We start from the raw sequence: 21,850 nt of genomic DNA, 5'->3' as shown, positions 1-21,850 counted from the left end.
TGCTGCCCGGATCTGCCTGTGCCTGTCAAGGCTGGCTTTTGTTTGGTTCCCCTCACATTCAGTGCTGCAAGGGCATTTCTGAGAGCAGCAAAGAGCCGGGCAGGGCTGCTCTGTTCTGCACTGATGGGGAAAGAGCCTTAAGCCAGCAGAATCATGAAGCAATTTCCTCCTGCAACACCCATCCTAGCGTGGCTGTGGCAGGGGGAGCCAGGGGCACGGGGCTTGGCTTTAGCACTGTGAAGGGCACTGATTGTGGGGCAGGCAAATGGGCAAGCCCCAGCTCTGCAGAGCCGGCATCTCCCCATATCTCAAGCACCTCCCGGTGCAGGAGCCTCCTGCCCTCCCCTTGGCAGGGCTCTCCTTCGAGAGGACTCAAGTTACTGCAGGTGAAGTGGCCGTATCCCTGCTCCCAAGGGAAGGAGATGTGTGACAGGACCGTGCCTGCCTGGAAGAAGCAAGCAGAGAGCCTCAGTGCTCATAAACGTTAATAAAGTGCACGAATGCGGAGACATTAGGTTCCATCGGCACAGCCAGGGATGAGGATGCTCTGTGCTGCCTGCCACCCATGGACCAGAGCCTGGGACCAGCCCCCTGAACCCCAACACCTCCCCCAAAACCAATCGACCTAATGGGAGGCTGCTTTGGCCAAAGGATCACGCTGGTGGCCACAAACCTAAAGGCTCCCCTTTGCAGCCTCTCCCCAGCCATGCACCCATGTGCACGGTCCCCTCCCTAGCGCCAGGACCAGCGGCTCCAACCTCGGCATCACCCACATCCCATGGCAGGACCTCATGGGGTCAACCTGGAGCAGGAGGGGACAGTAAGTGACAAGAGTGTGTAGGGGCACAACCAGACAAAGGGGGGGGGGGTCCCACCTCTCAGCAGAGAGGTGGAATCGGACGCAGCCTGACTGCAGGGATCCCGGTCCTGGAGCCCTGGGATGCAGGGAGCAGGCAGCAGGATGCTGTGCTCTGTGCCAGGGTCCTGGGGTAAGGCAAAGTGCTGCACGTTAGGAGGAAAGCGGCCAAGTGCAGAGTGCTGGGCGATGGGTGGTGGGACTCAGTCCGTCTTGCCCAGCTTCGCTATCAGCTCGTCGCAGATCTTGGTCAGCTCCTCAATCTCCTGGTTCTGGAAGGAAAACAGATGATGAAGAGCCCCCGCGGTGGCATGGATGGGAGATAACACCCATGTGGGTATAGCTGATGCTCCTGCCCAGCCTCCTCTGTGCAGCATCCAGGGGCTGTGCGGACTCCGAGCTCACCCATCCTCACCCCAAACACATCCCGGTGCTGCCCATGGGTGTGCTGCTGGCTCTAACAGCCAAACGGAAGCCAAACTGCACTGGCAACCCCAGCACTGCCCATAGGCGTGCTTACACCCATGCAGAGCTCAATGCCCTCCATGGCGAGGGTGCCGTTGTACATCTCAACAAGCAAACCCAATCCCAAGGCACGAACCAAGGAAGCCAATGAAGAAACCCCCCCAAAAACCAAACCCACAGAGCACTTTCTAAGCCCCAAACCCAAAGGATGCCTCGAGCACCAAGAGGATGCTCGGGGCAGCAAAGGGAACCCGGTGTTACCTTCTGCTGCAGGGCTCTCTCCAAGGACTCAACCTTCATCTGCTCCTTGCGCAGCCCCGCGTGCAGCGCTGTGCTCTCTGCCTTGGCCTTGGCACGCACTTGGGCGATCTCCTCGTTGGCTCTGTGATGGGTGCAGACACAAGGGGATGATGGTCACTGGGACAAAGTGTCACCGAGCCCGGCTCCTGCGTGCATCAGGGCTGCTTTTCCCATATGGAAAACCCGCATGGAACGGGGTCAATTCTGCTCCTCCAAGCTCCATGGCTTCACTCAGGGCTGCTGCGTGTTGAGCACAACACAGACATGAGCCCTCTTGGAGCACGGGAGCTGGTGAAGTGGCTGTAAAGGGACCATAAACCTCAGCGTCTCCATTAGGAAACCTAAGCAGAGATTGGAGGGATCCACTGAGGGATTCGTGCTGGCTTCACTCACAGCCATTTAAAGCCACTTGAGCCCGAGGTTGCAAAAGGCAGCTTTCCACACCAATAAGCTCCAGCCATGGAGACAGTGCCCTATGGGGTCTCTGAGCACCCATCAATCCCATGCATGCCCTTACTTGTCCAACTTCTCCTCTGCATGGACCTTCAGGGCCTGGTACCGCTGCTCCTCCTGCTTGACCCGGGTTAAATAATCTTGAGCACACTTCTTCAGAGCCTCTTCATTCTGGGAAGGGAAAAGTGCAGGGGACAAAGCAAGGGCAATGCTATGGGACCTCTGCATGCAGGGACCAGGGAGAAAGGGGGAACCGAGGTAAGGACCTTCTTGAAGCCTTCCAGGACGCCCTTCAGGTTCTCGTATCTCCTAAAGAGATCCGATAGGGACCTCTCCACCGAGTTCAGGTCTGCCAGCGCCTGCTCCTTCTCCATGGTGAGCTGCTGCAGGTTCTTCTGGGACGTCATGTTCGTCCTCTGCTCGTCCTCTGGGATGGAGAATAAGGGACACAGGGACTGAGTGGGGATGGCAGCGACCTCATTGCCCCATGCACCCAGCGGGGGGACGGCACCTTACCTATCATCTGGGCAATGGTCTTCTCATACTCAGCCACGATTTTGCTAGGAGGAAGGGAGAAAGAAAACCCAGGTAAGAGGCAGACGCACACCTACAGCCCTGCTGCCCCTTCCCCACACCACAAACACAGCCCAAGCAGGGCTGCAAGGCCCTGGTGATGCCCATGGCAGTGAATGGGATTTTGAGCCTGCGACTAAGAACCCGGCGGCTCAACGCAGCCCGAGCACATCTCCTAACCCATCCCGCCCCGAGGAATCCCATCACCTCCCAGTGGGAAGGGTCCTACCGCATCTCCAGCACTTCCTGGCGGCTCTCTTCATACTTCTTCTTCCACTCGCTTGCCTCGATCTCCTTGGTGATTATCTAGGTTGCGGCAGACACAGGAGCCTTGGGACGGGCTCTGGGTGGTTCCCCTGTGCTGAGATGCTCAAGGGGTGCACCCGGGCAGGATGCGGCCCCAGTCCCCACGTTACCTCCTCTCGGATGAGCGTGAGCACGGCCGTCTTCTCGCATTCACTGAGGCAGATGCTGTCCAAGGGACTCTCGCTCCTGCTCACGCTGGTGATGGCTGGGGGGGACTTGTCCATGGAGCACGGCCCGGGATTGCCCTGCGGGGAGCAGCCATTCGGGATGCTGCAGGGGTTTCACCTCCCATTTGGGATGCTGTCCCCATGCACCAGCCTCTGTGCAGGCACTGAACATCCTGCACACGCCAACAGCTCAGAGCCAGCACCAGGCAGGGCCCGTAGGGGGATTTATTGCACTTTATGCCCAGTCTCCTGCTGGGAGCTGGGGCTGCACCATAGGACACCCAGGGAAGGATCATCCCAAAGGAGAGACCTTGGAAGGGGCCATTTCAGAAGCAGAGCTGTGCTCACGTCTGACATCCCTTCACTTTCCCCACGGTTGGTTTAAATGGGAGCCACACACGAGGGACCAGGGCCCCCTTCTCCATCACCTCCATCAGGCAGAGACGTGGATGCAGCTGAAGCATCCAACTGCACACGGGGGGAACAGGCATCACCTCCCTGCACAGCACAGCTCCAGCTGAGCCAGCCCTTCCCAATGGACAGCCCCGCTCATCCCACCGTGCCCCAGCCCGGGAGATGCTCACACAGGGCTCCATCACCCTCCTGTTTCTGTTATAGGTGCTTTTACAAGCGCTGAGGTGGTTGTACCCCCATTTCTCACTGCTCCCCAAACCGCATCCCAGCTCCTCCGCACCCGAGGACCAAACTAGGGATGAGCTCAGCGCTGCGAGGCTGAATCCCGCCTGGATGCTGCCCCATCCCTTCCCTCGGGGGTGCTGCAGCCTCCAGAAGAGCATTCCTTCCGAGCAAGGGCTGACACCACCGCCTGTTCCTCCTTGTATCCATCTAAATGACAGCCCCGTGCAGGCATCTCCTTGGGAACCGGCTGCCAGGCCATAAATAGAGAAGAGCTTTGGAGGAGGCTCTGTGCCTCGGCTCTGTTTTGGAAACCAGAGCACTAAAGCACTTCCCTCCCTCCCCTCCTCCTTCACTGCAGCTCAGGCTCGAGCACGTTCGGGTCCAGGCAGCCCAGCACTGAGGACGTTCAGCCCTGGGTGGTGTTGGAAGCATCCCCCAAGAGCCCCAACCCATCCCATGGGAGCCCCACACAGCGGCTCTGGGATGCTGGCGGCTCAGAGCCTGCCCAGCCCCGAGCACCCCGTTCCCTTTGTCCTTGTGGGGCTTAACGTGGGTCAATCTGTCTCAGAGGAGCTCGTTTTGCTGATGTCGGTAATCTCATTGTCATCTGCTTGCACCCGAGCAGCTTTGCCCAGGGTTGGGTGAGCTGGCACAGGGTTCCCAGCAGCCGAGGGTCTTGGGGTCACCCAATGGCTCCTTGGGGTGCATTGGGGGTGCCCCTTACGATGCTCATGGACACCTCAAGGTGAGGCATAGGCCATGTCCTGCAGCTCATCCCTTCCCTGGGACCTCCTCTGCCCTCTCCCTGTCCTGCAGCCGCTCCACACACAGTGCTTGCTCTTGCTGAGCATCCATGGTGCAGCCCCGGCTCCTCACCATTCCCAGCAGTGCCCATCCGGAGGGAGCCATCCTATGCCGGGCTGTGGGACATCACCCCTGGCTTTACCAAGCCCCTGCGTGGGCTTTGCATGGGCTTTAGCTCCCAAAGAAACCCAGAACAGAGAGGTTTGGGTGGAGGTGCTGGGATGGGCAGCGACACAATGGGGTCACCCTCCCGCAGCCCCAAGCCTCCCCATAGGGAGCAAGGAGGAAGCAAGAGGCACTCACAGGGAAGATGTCCTTTTCCATCTGCTTGGAGATCTCCTTTTCAAAGCCTAAAGACAAGGAAACACAAGGTTTTAACCCCTTGTGCCCAAGACCCTGGTGCACATACGGATTTGCTGGGATGCAGCGGGGCATCGGCATCCTCCGAGCATCCCTTCCCAAAAGGCTTCTTTGCCCCATGCTCGTGCCCTTGCAGGCTGGATGCATCCCGCACCCCGCCAGCCTCAAACCCTGGAGTGGGAACCAACACTTCCCTCTGGTGGCAGCTCAGCCCTGTGGTGCCCAGAGCAGGATTGGAGCTGCACGGGAACGCTGCGGGATGTGAAGCCCAGCTGCTTAGGCCACTCCGCATAGCACAAGCCTCAGCCCACACCAGCTGGGCCCCAGGGAGCTGCCACATGGCCCCAGCTATTCTTAACAGCATCAGAGAGGAGATAAACCTCTCCTGTCTGCAACCTGCCCTGTGGCATAGCACAGGAGGTGATTTATGGACCTCAGCTGCAGCCAGCCCTGGCCATCCACTGTTAACCAGGCAGAGAGAAGCATGAAGGGAAGGAGGAAACAGTGTGGATTTCCTGCTCTTTCCCCCCATTCGGAGCCAAAGGACTGGTTTCCCCTCCCCAGAGCCTGCACAGCATCCAGGGGCAATGATGAATGGGCACAGGGCAGAGCTGCAGACCCCCCCTGCGGTGATTCCTCCTCTTGCACCTTTAGCTTTGCTATTGATTAAATGTCCTCTTCTAACGCCTGGCGTCTAATCCTGCTGTAATGGCTTGGGCAGCGAGGCTAATTCCATAGGAGACTGACGGCAAAGGACCAGCAGGAGCATCAGCAGAGATCTGCAGTGACACTGAGATCTCCATCAATCACTGCCCTGGTGCTGGAGTACTGAGTGCGGGGAGCTTAGCTTCGAGCAGGGCACCCTGCAACCACCACAGCACCATGGGGATGCTCTGTACTGACAGCATCCAAGTAAACACAGCCCTGTGCCATTGGTTTTCCACGATGGAAATCGTGCCGTAAGCAACGGAGGTTTCATTATAGGGCCTGTAGCCCTGGCAGTGTGAATAGAAGCTGCCTGAACAGCGCTAATTCATGGCCAGAGCTCCATGCACAGCACATCCCAGAGGCTCCAGGGATGCTCCTTACCTGGCTCCGTGCCGTGCTTCCCGGCCGGCACAGGGACATTGGAGCACTCGAAGTACTCCAGGTCATCTTCGGGCTCAGCCTTCTTCTCCAGCCCAGGTTTCTGGGTACAGGCCAGCTTCTCCTCATCAGTGGCTCGTCCATCCCGATTTGCAATGTCTGGGATGTCTGGGATCAGCGCTCCTCCCTCCTGCGGGATCAAGGCACGCGGTTCAGCAGGCCTGAGCTAATCCACGGCGATCAGGCAGCCGGGAAGCGCGGGAAGCTTGGCATCCACCACCAAGCTGCTCCCCAGCAGCTCCTCGGTGGGCTTTGGCAGAAGGAAACGCGTGGGGCTGGGGACAGAAGTGATTAACACACAAACCCCATTAACCCAACCGAGCGCTCCGCCGGGGACAGCGCTGAGACCGCACGCACACGGACCCGAACGAACCACAGAGACCTTTCCTGGCCAGGAAAGCCCCAGGGACAGGGCTGAGCACCAAGCATCGCGCTCCTCCCACCCTGCCCATGGGGAAGATGCTCTCCCCATGGCTGCTCTCAGGGACACCCCATCCTGACCCCCACCTCTCCCCATGCCCCCAGCCCAGCATCCCTGGGGGGATCCCCCCTACCTGAGTACCAGCATCCAGGACCAGGGGCTGTGTCTCGTATGGCTTCACCTTGCAGCCGCTCCTGCAGGGAGAGAAGCAGCAGCTCAGGCACAGGCAGGAGCCGCGAGTGGGAGCCGAGCAGGGGGAAGCAGCCCCAGCAGCAGCGTTTGCACCCAGCAGCACCCCACTCACCAGTGAAACACGGAGGCAGAGCAAGCTCTGGGGCGGACAGAGGAGCAAGTGAACAAAAGACAGGACTACAGAGCAACGGGGTTTGTCTCTGAGGAGTTTATTCCTGCCGAAGGGAAGGAGCGGAGATGCTGACAACGCAAGAGGCCATTGCCACCGAGATTCCCCTCGCTGCACCCTCGTCCGGCGGGATGCATCCCAAAGGGCGCATGGATCTCCTGCGGGATGGAAGCTTCTCCAGGCTGGCTCATGCCCGTTCCCTGGAGGTTTGCCTGGGATATCTCCATGGGCAAGTTAGACCCGCACGGCCGGACTGCTGGTTCGAGCTCTGCTTTGCTTGCAGGGCAACCGCTGCACCTCGGATGCTCCCTCCGTCAGATGCAAAGGGAGAAGAGCCTTGCAGGTAGAAGGTTGAGCTTAGGTTGATCTTGGGTGGCTGGATGCTCTCCAGTGAGGAAGCTCTCCCTGGCTCTTCATCCCATGTTCCTCAAGGCGTGCCATTGCAGGGCCCATCAGTGCAGGAGTGCAGCACAGCCACAACCGGGCATCAGCATCCTGAATCGGCTGGAGGCAGCACAGGGATGGTCCCAGCACGAGCAATCCTGCCTCTCACCGCCCTCTCGCTCCATATCCACCATCTCCCATATGCAACCCCTCCAGAAGCAGGTACCGGCCAAGCTGGATACAGCTCATGTGGCATCCCACTGCGGGTACCTGCGGAGGGATCTCTGCCACAGGGACACGGGCAGAGGCTCGAGCAGGACTGCATTGAGCCATTCCTTGCTATAAAGCATCTCTCCCACCCACTTCACTCCCCATCCCATCACACACGTGCGCCAAATGATCCCCCCCAGCACCAAGGTAACTGGAATTCAAGGGGACGGGGCAATGGGGAGCAGGCAGCTGAGGCTGATGCCCTGCAATGCCTGGGGCACAGGCAGCCCCATCGAGCTGCAGGGCCCGTGGTGACACAGACACCCACTGTTAGCCACTGGAAAGGCAGATTGGGTCTTGGCCAAGACACAGATGCCAGCGCTGGAGCCCGGCTCCAATGCTGGCCGTGCATATGGCAGCAGCACTGAGCACACAAGAAGGGCATTGGGATGATGACAGAAGATGGGAGCTGAGCCCAGCACTCTCCCTTGCACCACAGCAGAGCCCAGGCAGTCCGGGGGGGGGGACTGACAACGCTGAGCATCACCCATGGGGGTGAGGCAGGTCCCTGCTGTGTGCCATCCTATGGGATGGGAGCCGCAAGCCCTGTGGGCACAGCATGGGCACTGGGTATTTCACTGCTGTCCCACTGTGGCTGCCCATGCCAGGGGTACAGCAGAGCCACGCTGCGGCAGCACGGAATGCAGGGCAGTGATTGGAGCTGCTGTGCTCGAGCCGAGCTTTCCAACCCATGCAGGGCCCTGCAGCCCAGCTGCAGCCCAGCTTTGGACACAGCAGGGATGCTCTGAGGGAGAGCCGTGAGCAGATCGGCTCCGGCAGGCACCAAAGAGCTCAAGGGAGCCCTGTTTGGAGCTGGCTGCGAGGGCAAAGCTCCTTTGGGACCATCTCAATGTCCCAGAGCCAGAGGAGACAGGCACTGACTCCATCATCTCCCGCATGATGCTTCCCCTACCCCTCTATAGAGGTGGCTTTGGGAGGGGGTAGGAGATGCCCTCATCTTCTGGACTACCCATCCAGACTGCACAGAGAGCTGCTCCCCTCCGTTAGCCAATGCCCTGGGTTTGAGGGCTTGAACGCTATAAAGGCATTGCGGGCCGCATGCTGCGGGGGCAAGCACAGCACCCTCACCTCACCGGGCTGAGCCACCCCGAGAGCTGCAGGACATGGACCAGAGAGCGCAGAGCGTGAGACAAAGGGCACGAGGAGCCTGCATGCCGTGGAGATGTGTGGGGCCAGCACCCACCCAGAGAAAGAGGACAAAAACCAGGCAAGGAGAAGAGGGAAGCAATAGAGAAGAGAGTACTTACAACAGAAAACAGAGAAATTTCACTTGTTCAGTGGTCCTGATGCACCAAAGCATGGACAGGGAGAGAGACAGACAGATGGAGAGAAGAAGAGCGTGTGAAAAGACCTGGGTATTAACTCTCAGTGGGAGAAGCACAGCGCCTTAGCCCAGCTCTGCCTTTTGGGGAGGAACACACGGATAAAGGATGCTCCGGTTGGGCATCTCCTATTCACGGATGTGGGATTGATGGTGCCATTCTGCCACACATCCCACTGCCGGGGAGGTGAGTGCCTGGAGCAGCCCATGCTGCTCCCAGGAGAGGGATGCTGAGGACTTATAGGATTATGGAATGGTTTGGGTTGGAAAGGACCTGGAGATGAGCCAGTTCCGGCCCGCTGCCATGGACACCTCACACTAGACCATGTCACCCAACCTGGCCTTGAACACTGCCACGGATGGAGCGTTCACCACTGCTCTGGGCACCCAGTGCCAGCGCCTCAGCACCCTCACATAAAGAACTTCCTTATCTCCAACCTGAACTTCCCCTGTTTCAGTGTGAACCCATCACCCCTCGTCCTGTCGCTCCAGCCCCAAGCATCCTTGCAGCCCCCTTCAGACACTGGAAGCCCCGCACAGCTTCACTTCTCCAGGCTGAACAGCCCCAACTCAGTCACACATGGGAATGCCGGCTCCTAAAGAGCCCACGGCCCCTCCCTGCAAGGTGTTTCTAGGAGCAGAACACCCAACACACCCTTGCTTTTGCCTGCTGGGTGTTGTCTGTGCTCTCTGCATCACCCTGCTCCTGTTTTCCCATCAGCAGGGCAATGGCGTGCCTTGGTTTGGCTGCCAACGCCGTGCTCCCAAAATTCCCCCTTTTGAGCCCTTTTGCTTTCAACTGGTTCCAATCCCACAACCCCAAGTTATAGTGGAAGGCCCCAAAATTGCCTGGGCAGGTAGAGCCAAGCCTGGCTCAGCAGCTCCCATCCCCAGCATCAGGCACTGCCCAGACACGGCTTGGAGAACGTTTGTGGTGCCACAGGTGAAACAGCAAGGAAATAGGGAGGTTTGGCCATGAAACCTGCTCCAGAGGAGCATTCCCAGCAGGAACTGCCTGCGTTCCCAGGAGGCACCATGAAATGTCACCGTCTCCATGAGGGTTTTAAATAGCACGGTTCAGGAACTATAAAGGCACTGAAATAGCTCAGCAAGGCACAAGCAGCTCCCTCCTGCCTGTGCAGACGTGACGGAAGCAACAGATCTGCCTCTTCACCACTATCCCCTTCCCCTGCTTGGCAAAGAGCAACCCAGTGGCAGCTCGCACCGGGTCCCAGCAGGATCTGACCCATCAGACAGGCACCCACAAGCTTCAGCAGGCCCCCAAACCCTCGTCTGTGCTTGGCAAAGCCCCTGCTCTGCCCACACCAGCTCCACGAGCTGCAGCCCTGAGGGTTTTCCAAAGGGATGATCCCACAAAGCGGGTCCTCATCCAGCCCTCCCCATTCTGTGTGGGACCCCGGCACCACTCCAGGCCCCCTGTCCCTCTCCTCCCATCCGCTCCTGATGCTCCAGGATGCCAACAGGGATGCAGGAGCTGCCGCTCCGCTGGGACAAGGGGTGGATAAAAGCAGGGCAGCAGAACCCGAGGTGCACATCGGTGTTTCAGGCTCACTGAGAAGGCACGGGGGCATCCTCACCATCACCACCACCACCACTGCTCTGCCCGCAAGGGAGCGGAGGGGCCGCTGCTGCCCGCTCCATCACTCACGTTATCAGGCGGGACTTGGGCTTCTTGGGGGAGCCGCTGCCTCTGCCGGGATCATCCTGCACCTCCAGCGCCTGAGACTCCAGGATCTCATTGAGGCTGTTGTCAGCAGCAGGGCAGGAGTCGGTGGTGGAGCTGCCGAGGGTCTTGGTGGGCTTGAACGGATCCGTTGCCTCGAAGTGATTGGGGTCAAACTGATAGGACCCTTTGGGGAGAGCCGGCAAGTCCTGCAGCGCTGAGCTGCCACCCAAGGGGCCTATCCGAGGTGCAGGACCCAGGCGGGGGGAGCCGGGGGGAGGCAGATCCATGGGGCCCCTCTCTGCATCCTCAATTGGTTTCTTGGGGGGCTCTCGGTGCCTCTTCGGTGTCACTTTGCTGGCCGGGATCCTGCTGCCCCTCCTGGGCGCTGCTCTCCTGGTCTCCGGGCTCTCTCCTCCCTCCATCGAATCAACCTCAGGCTTTGGGAGCTGCTCTTTGTGCTCCGGGTCCCCCCCCTGCTCCCCAGCGCTGTGGCTGGGGTGGGGGGGGCAGTGTGGGGCTGATGCTGCAGCGGGGTTCACACTCCCATCGTACAGCTCCAAGGTCTCCGCTATGGATCCTTCTGTTATCCCTTTCCCATCCTGGACCACAGCATCCCCCTTCGGCTCCACCATCCCCATGCTGGCATCCACCGCATCCTCTCCTGACATGCCCCGTTCCTGGTCGGCCCCACTGCCCGGTGCTCCTTGGGGATGGATGTGAGCCTGCAGCTGCCTCAGGGATGCATCTTTGGGGTCATTTTCCCCTTTCGCATCCAAACTGGCTTTAGGGGCTGCGATCTCCGCTTGAGCCTCATCTTTGGGATGCTTCCCTGGCGAGCTGTCCCCTTGGGCTTCCCCTACCAGCAGGTCGCCATGGCCACTTGGCTCTGCAAAGAGAAAAGGGAGCAGTTAAACCCCTGCCTGCTGCGCACCCCACTTCAGAGGGGTTTTTCTCCCCTCCTTACATGCTCCAGGGTCATAGGTGGGGTGGATTCCTGACCTGTGCAACCCTGGCATCAAGCACTTGCAGTAGGATTAGAAGCCCTGGCGACTGTGGTGCAAACATAGCCTGTAAATGGGGGGGTCCCCTGTAAATGGGGGGGAGCTCAGACGCAGCACCCGCATGCAGTCGATGCTCTCACCCACAGCCTGTTGCTGCAGCGCATCAAGGCGAGGAGCCCGGCTCAGCACGGCTGTCAGAGTTCCTGGATCACAAATCCTGATCCATGACTTAATCACTGCTACTCCAATCCCTGCCCCTAAATCCTTTTACTGTTTAATCTGTCCTTTGCTGTCAAGGGATGGGGAAGCTCCTTATCCACGGAGGCATCCTGAAAGCTACACCCACAAAGCACCTAGAGCCAGGAGCTCAGCACCGCTGTCGCCTCCTCTCCCGCATCTCAACCTGGGATAAAGCAGGACGGGATGCTGGGGTGCTCAGCACCATCACGGACCCACAGCTCTCGCTGGGAACAGCAGCAGGGCTCGTGCTGGGGAAACCTGTCCCATTGCACTGCTGCAGCCCTACCCTGGCACACAGGGACAGCCATGGAGCGTGTCCATTCGCAGGAGGTTTGGATGGGGGATGCTCACAAGCTCCCCCAGCGCATCCCAGTACCTATGGTGGGGCATTCACACCCAGCTCGCGTTCACTGGTGATGGAGGCTGCCAGAAGAAGGAAAAGTGGATCAGGGCTAACCCAGGACACGGAGCCAACAACCCTGACTCAGCTGACGGCTTGCGGCTGGCATAGTTGGTCTGCAGGATGCTAAAAGCCATGCAAATGAATCATGAGGGGCTGTGTGACTGCAGAAAACCCTCCCTCTGCCTGCAAAAAGGCTCCCTCCAAGCAGACATCGCTTTGCTGCCCCAGGAAACGCATCAGTAAACACAACCCAATGGACGTGTACTGGGAGTGCAGCCAGGAGACAGTGCGAGGCAGCGCCTGCCAGGCCTTCCCATCGCTGGGAACCAGGAGAACCTCCTTAAACAGACCCCAACTTGGAGCTGGGATGGTTTGAACCTCGCTGAGGCGACGCTGAGCAGGGAGCAGACTTCAAAGGCAGGGCAAAAGGCACCTTTTAACTGCGTTTTCCATTCCCACCGGAAGGTTCTGCTGCTGCTGTTCTCACAGACGTGAGCCCCATGCCGGTTTCTAACCCGAGCAGTGAGTAATTGCTGCTGGAATAACAAGCAGCCGGCACGCAAACCACCTCTCCTCGCTGGGATGGCTGCAGGGCAGGGAGAGCAGGAGCGCTGCTGCGCTCAGAACCACCATTCCTTCACCAAAATGGGAACCACCACGTTTCCCCGTGGAGCAATCCAAGCATGTTCTGCACCCGGGCTAGCTCAGCTCATCCGCTCCTTCCCACCTGCATCCCAGAGCTGAGGGATGGGGATGTGCTGGGACGCAGAGGGTGTGGGTGAAGGAGAGGAGCATCCTGCTGCAGTAGCAGCGTCCCTCCTGCAAGCTCGGTGGGGTTTTCTCCCCTTTTCAGGAGAGGGCCTGGCCATGAAACCCATTTGAATCCCTTTGTGTGTTCTCTGAGGAGAGCAGGACAAACCCTCCTGTAAAGCAGCCCCAAAGGTGATGGGGCTTCCAGTGTCTGAAGGGGGCTATAGGGATGCTGGAGAGGGACCTTCATCAGGGACTGTAGCGATGGGACAAGGGGTGATGGGTTCAGACTGAAACAGAGGAGGCTCAGGTTGGAGATAAGAAAGATCAGCCCAGCAGCAAGGCTCAGTGCTGCATCCATCCCAAACACAGACCCAATGAAAGGCACCCTGGATCCCTTCAAACAGCACTTGTAGTGGCTGTGCATGGAGTACAAACAGGCTCCTGGTCCAGCCAGGGGATATCACACAGTGAAAACAGGGATTTATCCTCTCCAAGCACAAACGCACACGCAGGACAGGCTGGCACCGCTGTAATAGGCACTTTGGTGCTGTGCATTTTAATCCTTAGGCTCGTCCTCCTTAGGCTGCAATGAAACACAAGCATGGACCAACCCATCAGCTTGCCCTGCATGAATCAGAGCAACTTGGCGGCAGCACTGCCCTTTTCATCCCACATCCAGCACCCAAGCGAAGCAGCACCGCTCCCCGCGCTGCCCTCAATGCCAAAGGCAGCGAGAACAACCCCTCTGCTGTACAGAGCACAGGATATGCGGCCGGTGCTTTCAGCTGGGCTGACGTAGCCAACGGCTCCGTTCCCCTCTTGCCTTTCCGCTTTGTTTCGCGGCCGTTGGTCTATTTTTAAACCTATTCTGTTAGAATTAGCATCCTGGCAGAGCGATGCTGCCGCTAACGCGCCGGAAAGCACGTGCCCTGCGTCAGGGTAACAGCAGGAGCAGCCCATGAGCGCCAATGGTTCCATATTTGCTGCCTCTGCTTGAGTATTCCTTGCTCTGGGAGATGGCTGGAAAGGACCTCAGCAAGGATGGCACAGAATGGCTCCACCAACGGGTTCTGAAGGCGCACGAAGCCCAACCGGGGTGATGGGACAGGCTGTGGTGTTGTCCTTCAGAGCAGGGTTAATGCAGCCCTCAGCTGCGCACAGAGCATCCGTCCGCCGTGTCACAGCTCCTGTCTCACACATTTCCTATCCCTGCCTATCCCCAAGCAAGGCTGAGGCTGCAGCGCCTGCTCCCCAGCCTTGCTGAGCAAGGGGATGCTGCATCCACCCGTGTGCCTGCTGCTCCTCCTGCAGCGCTGGCAGCAGCGATTCCCCATCAGCTGGTGCGTTCCTCACATGCAGCCATTTCATGGGGTCCCCTCCCCATCGCCACCGCTCCTGATCTGCAGCCAGACGAAGGGCACACGCTGCTGCAGAGCAGCACTGCCAAGGTGAGGGCTGAGCCGATGGATTCCCCGCAGCTCAGCACCCCAGGGTGATCCCTTCCCTCCATTTCAGACACTGAGGAGACGCAGGGAAGGGATGGAGCTGGGTGCTGGGGCCCTGCTGTTTCCAACACCCTGCTCTCCATCAGCCACCCCAGATAAACAGCTTGTGTCAGAGATCATCCCTTAACACTGTGACCTTTGTGTGCTGGCTCCCTCGCTCTGTGCCGGGCTGGCATCAGCTCATCCCGGGATACAGGGACACGGCCACACACTGAGCAATGTGCTTCCCTAAGGCAGGAATGATCCTCAGACCTGCCAGGAAAGCCTTTACCTCCCTTCTCCTTCTCCCCAGGCGTTATCCCTCAAAGTAAAAATGCCTCGATCATCCCTTCTTACAAGGATGATTCCAAGAGCTGCGACTATGGGAAGCATGGACCCGGTGCTGCCTCTGCCAAGGAAAACAAACCTGTGTTTTCCACAGGCACTCAGGTCCATCCCAACAGCAGAACAGCACTGCAGGAGATGGCAGCCCACAGCACCCAGTTACTGCCAAGGCCACCCAGCACTTGAGCTCCTGCACGGGGAGGACCCTGGCTCCCATTTGAGCTCGCACAGACCCCGGCCACAATTCCCCCCGGACAGAAGATGTGATGGTGGGAGTGAGCTGCTCCTCAAGAGGCCAAGGATTAACAGGGAGCCGCAATGGTAGAAGACACAGGGACAAACCAGCAACAGCACCAAGGAACCCTGCGCCTCCAGCAGCAAAAATCACAGCTTCTCCACAAACAGGGCTTAGCAGCATCTTTAACAGCAGCAGAGGATGCTAACTGCAGGGGAATGAGAGCATAGCCCTTTGCCGAGTGGCATTTGAACCACGCAGGCCATTAACCACAAACAATGTGGCAGGCATTATTCAGAACAAGCCACTTCTCCTGCGTGCCCCCCCACCCGGCTCTATTCATCCGGAGCCCAAAAGCAGAAGGCGGTGGCTCCTTACCTCGGGTCCCAGCCTCGGGCTCCAGCGGCGGCTCCTTTAGCAGAGAGCTGGTCGGCGTTCCAGCTTCGGGGGTCCCAAAACTATCTTTGGAGTCCGAGCTGCCGAGGAGGGGGGGAAAAGAGGGAGGAATTACCGCTTGCAAGGCTTAGCTCCGCAATCCTCCTCGCTGCCCGCACCGCCGGGCGGGCCAGCTCCCGGCCGGCCGCGGGCATCCTGCGGCAGCCGCTCCGTCCTGTCCAGCGGCACACGCTGGCAAACGGAAAAGGGAGAGCAGGTGAAACGACATCGTGAGTGCCCCCCCCCCCTTCCGTGTCTGCCCCCAACCCTCCTCTCGGCAGAGCATCCACGGGTCCTTCCATCAGGCCTTCCCCTTGGGCATCCACCGCGGGCCACAAGGACACGGCTGCACACTCAGCATCTCCCCCGTGGAGGGGCGAGCCTCGGTGCTCACACCTTGTACCCCCCCCAGCATCAACCCGGGGCGGCAGCGACCGGTTCCGCTCCGGTGGCCCCCCCCACCCCAGTCCTCCCAGGCCCCCCCCAAGCGCGGTGCGGGCCGGACCCCCCCATCGGGCAGCGGAGCTGGTGCCAGGCAGCGAGCGGGCAGCGAGCAGGCAGGGAGCGGGCAGCGGAGGGGGGGAATGGATACGGGCGCGGCCGGACGCGGTCGCAGCCCCAGCACCACGCGTGGACGCGGGTCACTTGCCTGAAGCCGAGGGCCGGGTCCTCCTCCTCCTCCTCCTCTGCCTCCCCGTCGGGGCTGCCCCCGCCCCGCACCGCGGACCAGGTCCAGCGGGCCCACTGCACCGGCGAGAGGATCTGCCAGGCGCTGAACGCCATCGGCCCGCTCCGAGCCCCCGCTCCCAGCCCCGCTCCGCTCCCCGCCGGGCTCGCTGCGGCCGCGCCGCCCCCAGCGCCAAGGGCCTCCCCCGGGCTGCGCGGAGGGAGAAGGAGAGGCCGCCCCCCGGCACCGCCCGGCGGGAGGGACCGGACGGGGAGTCCCCCCCCCTCCACCTCCAGCACAAGCAGCGGCCGGCGCAGGGGATGCGGGGCGGGATGCGGGGGATGATGCGGGCACCCCGAGCCCCCACCCCGCGGGTGGGTGGTGAGGAGCTGCTGCCGCTCCTCCTCCCTTCCCTCCCCACGCAAACGCCCAAATTCACCTATTTCCGCCCCAAAATAAGGGCACTCCCTGCCCATCACAAGCCCCCCATAGCGGTGAAGGAACCCCCCCCACCAAGAGGGCAGGGGGCTGTGAAACCGGATCGGCCCCGATTTATCCCACGTTTATGAGGCTGCACCTGTGCTCTAGCACAGATTCCTTCCATTGGGGATGTGCCAGTGGCCCCCCGAGGGAGCAGAGCCGGGCGCAGCAGATCCTTCCCTAGGATTCAGTCACGGAGGGACAGGGAAACACCTGCCCCTTCCTTCCATTTTCCAAGGAAATGCCGGCCTCGGCAGCCCTGGCTGATGCCACATCCTGGCTGATGCAGGTTTCTTCATGTATTTCACTATTGGTGTTCCCTGCAGGAACAAACACCCCGAGGGCCTCCCACGGGAATCTTCCCCCTAAGGACGGCTCCCACATTCGTTATCTCCCACAGAGCGGAGCAGAACGTTCCCGATGCATCCAAAGGAATGCCCAGCGCTTTGGCAACGCAGCTGCCGCTCCCCGCAGCCCTCCCGCCTCATCCCACTCCCTGGGGCAGGTCCCGGGGGTGCTGTGCTGCCAAACCAGCCCGTCCCGTTGTGAAGAGCCGCTGCTGGCCCTCGGTAACCGCCCCACGTTCTCCCATGGCAGGCTCAGACCACTTCCTGGTGAATCATCCACCAGCTCCCAGCTCAGGAATGCATTCGCATGGGCAGAGAGGCCTGGGGGTCAGACCGGACCCGTCCAGCGGGTCCAGCCACCTCCAGCACCAGCCTCCAGCAGATGCTTCAAAGGGCTCATTCCTCATCTCAAATAACCTCCCTACAGGGAGCCTTTCCTGCGAGCTTCCATCTGTTGGTGTCCTTATTAAACACGTGCGTCATTGCTGCGCGCTCTCACTGCCCTTCTTCTGTCAAAGAAGAGCTCTTGTCCCCTTACACAACACTTGCAAAGGCACCACCACATCCCCAGTCACCCCTCGGCTGCAGCCCAGGAGCGCTGTGGACCTCCCTGCTGAGGATGCTGCACAAGAGGGGACAAAGTGAAGCCCCAGAGGCTGAGGCAAAAGCAGAACCTCCACATCCTGTCGCCTCCATCTGCTGCGAGCAGAAATGAGCAGCGGCTTCCTGCCATCTGCAGAGCTGCTTTCTGCAGATGAATTTTACATAAGGGCAGCTCTGCACACTGCAGCATCCGCTCCCGCTCCCCATTCCCACCAGGAACGGGAGCCCAAATCCCTCCTGACCATGGAAACTGACTGGAGCAACGGCTGATGCCTGCAGGAATAGGATTGAGCGGCGGCAGCAGGAATGGGATCAGCAGGATTGAACCACACAGCGGCAGCAGCAGAGCTCCTGCCCTGCAGGGCGCTGGGGTGGGAAGATACAGGAGGAATGCAAAGGCAGATCCTGCTTCCACTTGATGAGCAATTAAGGAAATGCCTCCAGTGCCATTTTCCAGCTTGGCACCAGCACCGGCTGCACATCTAACATCAGCAGACAACCTCACTGCATGGGTGGCACTGGCTGCCAAGTGCTGCTCAGCACAGTCAGCAGACACGGAGAGGACCCTGAGCTGCTCACAAGGAGACCTGCAGCGGTTCCCATGCGCAGGGTGAGCTGCAGCTTTGTGGTCACCTCCTGCCCCAGCCCGGGACTTCACTGTGCACAACAGTGGTGGCTCAGGGGTAGGCAGTGATGTACAGCCCGAGTTACCAATGTACAGCCTGAATATCAATGTACAGCCCAAGTTACCAGTGTACAGCCTGAGTTACCAATGTACAGCCCAAGTTACCAGTGTACAGCCTGAATTACCGATGTACAGCCTGAGTTACCAATGTACAGCCTGAATATCAATGTACAGCCCAAGTTACCAGTGTACAGCCCGAATTACCAATGTACAGCCTGAATATCAATGTACAGCCTGAGTTACCAGTGTACAGCCTGAATATCAATGTGCAGCCCAAGTTACCAGTGCACAGCCCGAATTACCAATGTACTGCCTAAATATCAATATACAGCCCAAGTTATCAATGTACAGCCTAAATATCAATGTACAGCCCAAGTTACCAATGTACAGGCCGAGTTACCAATGTACAGCCCAAGTTACCAATGTACAGCCTAAATATCAATGTACAGCCTGAATATCAATGTACAGCCCAAGTTACCAGTGTACAGCCTGAGTTACCAGTGTAAAGCCTGAGTTACCACTGTACAGCCCAAGTTACCACTGTACAGCCCGAATTACCACTGTACAGCCTGAATATCAACATACAGCCCAAGTTATCAATGTACAGCCCAAATTACCAATGTACAGCCTAATATCGATGTAAAGTCTAAGGTACCAGTGTACATCCTAAGTTACCAATGTACAGCCTAAATATTGATGTACAGCCCAAGTTACCAAAGTACATCCTAAATATCAATGTACAGCCTAAATATCGATGTACAGCCTAAATATGGATATACAGCCTAAGTATCAATGTACAGCCTCCCACCACCCTGCCCCAGCACCCATTCTCTCCCATTGGGATCCATGCAAAGGCCAATCCATGGATACAGGAGATGCTGCTGTGGCAGCACGGTGGCCCTCAGCCCTAGAAGGCTCTAACCATGGGCAAAGTCTTGCTTAGTCACTATTTGTCCTGGCTTTGGCTCTGTTTAAGCAAATACCATGGGTTACCTAAGTGACATCCTCCATCAGCCCTGCAAGCACAAGGGGAGATGCCCCAAGAAGGGATTGTTGGGGTTCTTGCAGCCCTTTCCCTGTGGATCACCGGCCTGGGTGATGGCCAAGGGCCACCCCATTGCTCTGGGAAGGAGAGCCAGGAGCAGGCAGTGCAGCATTGCTGGATGACAGTTTTCCAAGGAAGGGGAATGCAGCAGCGCTCTGCCTCCAGGCAAGCAAGTGGAGCCCCAAAGGAGCTGGAGCTGGAACAGCTCCTGACATCATGGAGACTGTGAAGGGATGCAGAATCCTCCTCACACTTCTTATGCTGATCCTTGCAGGAAGCCAGCTGCATTCGGGACAGGAGCTCTGCATCCAGGGGTAGCAGTTCTGTATGTGGGGATATCAGCCTTGCATCCAGGGATAATGGTTCTGTATCTAGGGATAGCAACTCTGTATCCAGGGATAATGGTTCGGTATCTAGGGATGATGGCTCTGTATCCAGGGATAGCAGCTCTGCATCCGTGCATCTGGGAGAGCATCCCAAAGCATCTTGTGGGCACGGCAGCATCCTAGAGCATCCCCCAGGGGCAGCAGCATCCCAGAGCATTCCCTGGGAACGCCAGGCCTGGGGCAACTCATTTGGGACTCTGGATTACTCAAGGACAATGGAGTTTAAGCACTGAAAGGAGGCGATTTGGCAGCTACCAGAACCAAAGCCAGACTTGAGCTCTTCTAGGAACGGCCGGATGGTGTCGCTTGTGGATCGTTAATTCCAGACTAAGCGCTATACCCCGGAATGAGGCGGGCGAAGGGAAGGAGGATTCATTGGAATGGCCTCTAGGACGTCGAAAGGCTCCTACGCAGTTACAACACGTTTTAATGCCAGCGCCAGCTTTGGGGCTTGCTAACTTGGATGAGCCTTTTGGACCTTTTGTGCATGAAAGGCAACAGGTTGTTTTAGGAGTTCTGGGATCTTGGAAGAGGCCTGGATCCCGTTAGAAAAGGATGGTCTGCTTGCTGTTCTCCTTATTCAGGGGGCCTGAAGACTGATCTGCGGACAGAAGATGGTAGCAAAGGTACCACACGCAGGACATCGGTGTCCCGCAGCAGGATGACGAAGCACCAAGTGGTGCTGCTAGAACAAGATGCTGTAGAATTAAACCTTACAAACACTTTCAATTCAGCTCATTACAGGGAAAACAGAACCTGAACCTGATCATTTTACAGCCTATTGAACAGGAAGAAGTGATTTGAAAGGGGTATGGGTCAAGAAGTTGTTAGTTGTAGTAGTTATCGTGTTTGTATCTGTGTGATTATTCAATGTTGGAACCGAACCATAGGTTATGAAAAGGTGAGGTTCATTATAATGGGTCTCAAAGGAGGAAATGATGTTGATTTGCAGCAGGAAGCTCAAAACCTAACCCAGAAGAAACGATGCAAATACCTGTCAGGGTTTAGAACCGTCTTGTTTTCAGGGACTGAACCAAGGCCAAAGTGTCCCAGAGGAGGAGGAGGAGGAAGAGAGCATCCTTAGACCAAGGATGTCAAGGGATTGGCAAGATAAAGCAGGACTGTCCTCAATGTCCTCCTCTGTTGGGGTATTCTCCCCCAGACAACCCTCCAAGACCCCGCACATATACACAAGACTTTGCTTGCTCAGCACATCCCGGCGCAGGCGCAGCGAACCTGGCTCCTTCCGCACAATGAATATGCATGAGGGAGGCGGGGTAATTGGATTCGTTAGGTGGAGCTTTGACGCACAAGTATGGGATGAAGGATCCTGGTAGGGGCGCTTGAGCTGTGGCAATGCCCCAGCCGAGCCCTGTGCATGGAATTAACGCCTCCTCCCTAAACAGGCTTGGAGCGTGCTTTGGGAGCTCTCTTTCCAACACAACACCTCCCGCCTGGCGCAGGCAAGCGCTCGCTCAGCATCCCAGCCCTCAGCTCCCTTCCCCTTCCTACCTTTGCCAACGCAGACTTGTCCCGGGCTCCGTCGATCTCCGCTACCTTTCCCGGTAGCTCCTTGGAAAGCCGCTTGCGCAACCGCCTGCAGAAGGAGCAGGGAGGAAGGAAGGGGATGGGCAGCGTGGGGAGGGCCGTGGCGGGTGTCCCGGAGCACGGAGGAGGGTTTGTGGTGTTTGGCAGCACTTCCATGGGCAGAAAGAGGAACCGATGGGGCTGAGGGACCGGGACGAGCATCTGTGTACCCGCGATGCCGGTACCGGAGCCGCAGGGGGGGGAGCGCCTGGATCCCGTCCTGCTGGGGCCCCACTGGTGTCATGCTGGAAAAATGTGCTCTTGGCTGGAATTTGGCAGCCTGGGCTCTGGAGGGGAGGGAAAGGGAAGCTCTGAGCTTACAGAGGGAGTGGGAGCTGCAGGGAGAGGAGATAGGGAGCCGGGAGCAACAGATGTGCCAGTGGGTTGGTGTCCGAGGAGGCTGCTTTCCCCCATGCAAGAAGTGAGGACAGGGATGGACGGAGGCACTGAGCTCCCCAGAGAATCAAAGAATGGTGTGGGTTGGAAAGGACCTTAAGATCATCCAGTTCTGCTCCTGCAGAGGGAGCACAAAGAGCGGGATGGAGCCCTGCGCCGCGGCCATTTCATCCTCGGAAAGCATCAGGCACAAGGGAGTTGCTTCCCAAAGGGAGGAGAAAAGT

At 58.6% G+C, this 21,850-nt stretch overlaps 1 protein-coding gene across 1 annotated transcript; it reads right to left on the bottom strand.

The window, feature by feature from the left end:
* Nucleotides 1–864: 864 nt before the first annotated feature.
* Nucleotides 865–16,213, bottom strand: TACC1 (transforming acidic coiled-coil containing protein 1; the record flags this gene model as incomplete). Its single annotated transcript, XM_080634502.1, has 14 exons — nucleotides 865–1,128; nucleotides 1,583–1,703; nucleotides 2,139–2,245; nucleotides 2,341–2,501; nucleotides 2,591–2,634; nucleotides 2,877–2,953; nucleotides 3,064–3,198; nucleotides 4,867–4,913; nucleotides 6,013–6,199; nucleotides 6,624–6,684; nucleotides 10,517–11,420; nucleotides 15,374–15,508; nucleotides 15,550–15,622; nucleotides 15,893–16,213. 14 exons carry the CDS (start codon nucleotides 16,211–16,213, stop codon nucleotides 1,060–1,062), a joined length of 2,442 nt encoding a protein of 813 aa, XP_080490628.1. The 3' UTR covers nucleotides 865–1,059.
* Between the last annotated feature and the right edge of the window lie 5,637 nt (nucleotides 16,214–21,850).

The sequence above is a fragment of the Psittacula echo genome (genome assembly GCF_963264785.1).
Source record: "Psittacula echo genome assembly, chromosome: 25".
Lineage (NCBI taxonomy): Eukaryota > Metazoa > Chordata > Aves > Psittaciformes > Psittacidae > Psittacula > Psittacula echo.
Note: the sequence above shows the minus strand (reverse complement) of the source record. Positions and strands in the feature narration are given on the sequence as shown.